Genomic DNA, 5,153 nt, shown 5'->3' on the forward strand with positions numbered 1-5,153 from the left:
GTTTTCAAGGTAATGTTAAGTGAGAATTTAATTTGTTTGGAATGTTTAATCACATAACGATGTTTATGGATACCGATGCAATTTAGATTTTGCCTCCAAACCGAATGTTTTGGGCAAAGTCAGCTGTTTGGACGTTTTGGCATAAGTTTATATAATATATGCTGACATTCTATCTGCCACAAAACTTAGTTTGGCATATAATCATCACCATTTTACTTTCAGCTATTTTCAAAATTTCTTAAACTAGAGTGCCGTGAAGGAATGGATCTCTAGTCGATCAAACATTTTGAAGGAATAAGAATAAACAGAATTTGCATGTACAATATGGGATTTATTCCGTTGCTAATCATGGCGGTGTTGATGGTCACAGTGGCGGGACGGGCACTTGAATCAAATGCTCCTGGTGATGAACATATGCAAAATGACGGGGTTAACATGTTGGATGAAGAACGTCGGAGAAAATACAGCGGACCGTAAGTTGGGCTAGACTTCTACTTGATATTTAGTTTAAATAGATTATTGAAGTTGTGTGTTGCTAAACACACATTAGTATCATAAGTATTTGTATACGCATTATGTTTTTTTTTCATCCAATTTAAACATTTTTTTTTAATTTATAGCAAATAAACTATTTACCACGAATGTTATGTCAAGGATTGAGGAGAAATCGTATGGCTTTTTAAGGCCATAAATAAAGATAGTGAATGTATAGAATTTTGACTCATTCGGACTCATAGTTGTTTGTGAGAATTCTACTCCAGTCGGTTCATCACAGGTATATGCGTGTTATTACTTTTTACACATTTACTTAGATATTTTAACATATTAACACATACAGAAAATTGACCTTTATTTAAATTAATGTGAACAACATAACATACCATAATAGTATCATTTTAAGTTGTGTGTTGGCTGTCAAACGTGCGTTTGTTTTTCGTCCAATGTTAGTGTTTTGTCCTAATGGACTATTAAACTATAATGTTTTAATGATTCTTCCAAAATTACATACCGCTAAAGTCGCTATTCCGTTGGTTAATCGAATAAATGATTTGTATCGACCAAACTTAGACTGCTGTTTTCATAAGTAGGGGTTTATGTTGTTTGCGAATTAATGGTTATTTCTTCATAAAAAATCAAATATGTTTATTCATATCCAACAGATCAGTTCACCACTTCGCCAGACACGGGCTGTGTAATCACCGATTCGGAAAAGTCAAATTCTTCAGAGCGCTCGGGAAGCACTTCCATAACATATCAGGTTAGTTAAGCCCATTCTTGTTTCACATTAATTTTATGAAAAACACTCTTTTATGAATGACTTATTGCCTAACTGTGCCTAGTTCAGCGTGTACTCATGCCTTGAAATAACATGATTCATTTTATGTGAGACACGATTCAAAGTCATAACACAAAGTGCTCTATCTTTCATATTCGTATTAAATCATACTAAAGAACATAATGGCACAATCATGTGCAGGCAATTTGTCAAACAATCGTGTGATATGTATATCGGATAAGTGTTCCCCTTTGTTTTTCTCTTACATAATTATTCAACTGCATATCGGTTGTTTCAGATGATATGAAAATCACATTTGTTCTCGATATTTGTAAGAGACGAGATCAGATGCTGACAAAGTGGGTTCAGGAAATATTCGACAAAGATGGTATGCATTATTTAACCTCGTTCAAATTTAAACACTTCTGAACAAGTTTGCTCTTTAGTAAAAACATATAAAGTGGTGAATATTATACGCAGTTAGCTTTTATAACAAGTATGTAACTATAAAACAAAAAAAAACTAACTGTAATACAATATTGCTAACAATTAAAATAGATACTGATATTCGCCATAAATACATCTTCTAAAGATTTTATTTTAAAGGTGACGGATACATCACCCATTTTGAAATGGAGATCTACGAATGAGGTATCTACAGCGTTCGTCAAACCGCAGGAAGAAAAGCCAAGATAAAGAATCTGTGTTACGTGTAACAATATTGTGGCACTCGGATACGTTATTGAGGAAAATTGTCTCCATTCAAAAGGGGTGACATTGGATGTTTAGGTAGTGCAGGTGTTATGCGAAAATAGCGTGCCTCAATGAGAAAGACCCTTACCTATTGTTGTATATACTACGCAATGGTGCTAAGCATATGCTAAATTAACCTTCCTAGTTTTCGAAACATATGTCGAAACAGAAACGAGCGTGTACATCCGCATCTTTAATATAATGACATTTCTGAACATTTCCAATGCTTTCGTTGTGTTATGTAAACTAAAGTTACCGATGATTCGGATGTTTACCATTACAGTCTGTGATAACCTCGTTTTCGGGGTATTTGTGCATTCAAAGTTGGCAATGTTTTACTTTTATTCTATGTATCAACTTACGTTGTATGTTTTACGCAGCCATCACGTACATGTGCGGATTCTGCATTGACCAGTCATGTTTGCAAGAGTATGTTTTGTTTGTTTCGCATGCCTTCTCCAGCCATGCTAGGTAAAATGGAGTGCGTCCAAGATAAAACCAGATTTGACCAAATAATGAAACTCATATGCCCTGAACAAGCTTACGTGCACAGCACATACATATCTTACATGTATATCAATAAAGGGGATACATTCCTTCAAAACATACATACATCACTGGACTTACCTCCAAATTTATTAAACTCCACTGAACTAAAGCCTCCTGTCTGGAAATGACTTAATGAGACATTTAACGCCTTCTGTTATATGAATCCCAACCTGGTGCAGAGAGGTCTATAAATGTCCAAGTGTTTAATGTATCAAAGAGACTTACATTGTTCAAGTCCATTATCCATGTCACTGCTTTCTTTAACAAATAAACTTTCAAAAGTCAACAATCCGCGAGCAAAAATACCATACATTAGAAAAGAAGATGAAAACAACCTCTCAAGTTGTTCTTGTGTTGCTTTTGTTTTATTTGTCACAACATTTTTCATTATATTTGTATAAGATATCGGATCAGTTGTTATAGTATGTTCTATGTTGTCATATAATACCTTGTTGGCTTATGGTTTAATTGAAAAGAATAAATTCTCTACAAGCATTCCATATTACATATAACTAATTTGTTATAGTTTACTCGTAGCTCTAATCATTTTATTGTGTTTAGCTTATCTTAAAGAACGTTAACCGATTTGAAGGTTGTGACGAAAATATAGAGACTTTATTGTGAGAAGGCAGAGAAGTGGTCTGTTTTACCATTAACGTGTGTTGCACTAAATTTGTCAATGGAATGTAAGAAAAGCGCGTTATTTTTTACTTTTACTAATTTTACAATAATTGCATAACACTATCATAGTCTACGTTGTCATATTTTAATCAAGATATAAAACACTGTTAAATCATAAATGTCTTGTGTCGGTAATTTACTTCTTGGCATAATGACACATCCCGAACATTCAATAATATTTCGATTTCCATCAAATATCTGCATATATGATACGGATACATAGTTACGACCGACAACATTATTTAGAACAGTTCTCGGTGGTGCTAATGTAATTAGGAAATCGTAATAAGTTACCTATGAAACAACGTTTGTAATTCCATCTAATTATGAATGTCAATATGCACTCTTCTTTGGCATTCATCTCAACTGTGTTACAACTTCAACTTTTTTTTTCTTCGTCTTTTGAACATACAAAACACTTCATAATGTTGCTATCAGGACGGATGGAATTCTTAAGAACCGACGCAATAATATAATATGCAATACTTTTTAATTTTGGTATATACTTTTCGCACACGTTTTCCAAATTAGAATTCTTGGTAACAAGGAACACCCAAACAAGTACTACATTTGAATATGTTTGTGCTAGAAAATAGTGTGACCCCGACCATTTCTCAGCAATGCACAAACGTTACGGATGATTAATCATGCGCACCCTCATACAACGTGAAACAAAGATATTCAGTCAAATCGACAGTTCTAAGCGGAAGTAAATGCGTAAACGTATCAATGACCTCGACTGTCCAACAGAACTAACAAAGTCTACGACGGTTATATGACAAGTTGGAACAATTTTGATGGATTCATGTTCTGGGTATTGAAAGTTAGGTCCTGTTCCAAGCAGTAAGTACAAGTAGTGCAAACGCGTATTATAAACCGTAAACATCTTGGTGAATATAGGTCTGAACGTTTTTTGATCATCGGCAGTAGATATTTATTATAAACAAATACATATTTTTAATAATGGTTCTTATTCAGATTTCACAGCTTTTGGATTTTGTCAGGGCAAAACACATCATGATTTCCTTTTCATAAATTCACGATTTCAACTTCACTATTTCATGATTTCCACTTCAGGAATACATGGTAATATGAATTCATGCTTTCAAGATTTCATGATTTCAACTTCACGATTGAACGTTTTTCATGGAATTCACGTTGTAACGTTTTCACTGAATCACGATTTCACGAAATCACGGTTTTTACGATTTTAACTTCAAGAATTTAGAAGTCATGATGTCAACTTCACAATTTCACGAGTTCACAATTTCACAAATTCAAAGCTAAGTGAAATCGTAAAGTTGAATTCGTAAAATCGTGACGTTGGAAGCGTGAAACCGTGAAGTTGAAATCGCGAATTTATGAAGATAAACTCATGATCTTATGATGGGTAAGTTATGCATATTGAACCTGAAATGTCACCACTGGTCTTAGTACAGTTTTTGAATTCAATTAAAAAATCAAAAGCTAGTATGAGGTCACCATTGTAAGTGAAACTGATGTCATATCCACGGTATTGGGTAAATTGTATTATCTTATAGTCTAATATATCTCGTAAATCCATACATGAATAGTGATAGCTTTCAAATATATAGTTCAAAATGCAATAGATGCATCAGCTGGCAAAAACAAATTCAATTCATTCTTAGCATCCCTTCTGAAATATGTCATTTATAATACAGTTTTTATCAGAATATGGAGTCTGATGTTCCCCGTATTATAAATGTCTATGCTTATTAGCTATTAGGCAAATCCAGTGTGCCAAACTGAAAATATCTGATTCCATACTTGTAGTTATTACAATTATTATATATCAAGTAAAGATGTAGTTAACCGCAATTTAACGACTTCGAAATTCGCATTTTAATCTATATTGCGCAGCGAGGCGACAAAC

At 33.6% G+C, this 5,153-nt stretch overlaps 1 protein-coding gene across 1 annotated transcript; it reads left to right on the forward strand.

Annotated features, from left to right (window-relative positions):
• The first annotated feature begins 348 nt into the window (after positions 1-348).
• On the forward strand, positions 349-3,321 carry LOC128245917 (uncharacterized). Its single transcript, XM_052964137.1, has 4 exons — positions 349-473; positions 1,089-1,258; positions 1,575-1,664; positions 1,883-3,321. Exons 1-4 carry the CDS (start codon positions 349-351, stop codon positions 1,924-1,926), a joined length of 429 nt encoding a protein of 142 aa, XP_052820097.1. The 3' UTR covers positions 1,927-3,321.
• Positions 3,322-5,153: the final 1,832 nt, after the last annotated feature.

Source organism: Mya arenaria, chromosome 9, assembly GCF_026914265.1.
Source record: "Mya arenaria isolate MELC-2E11 chromosome 9, ASM2691426v1".
Classification (NCBI taxonomy): Eukaryota; Metazoa; Mollusca; class Bivalvia; order Myida; family Myidae; genus Mya; species Mya arenaria.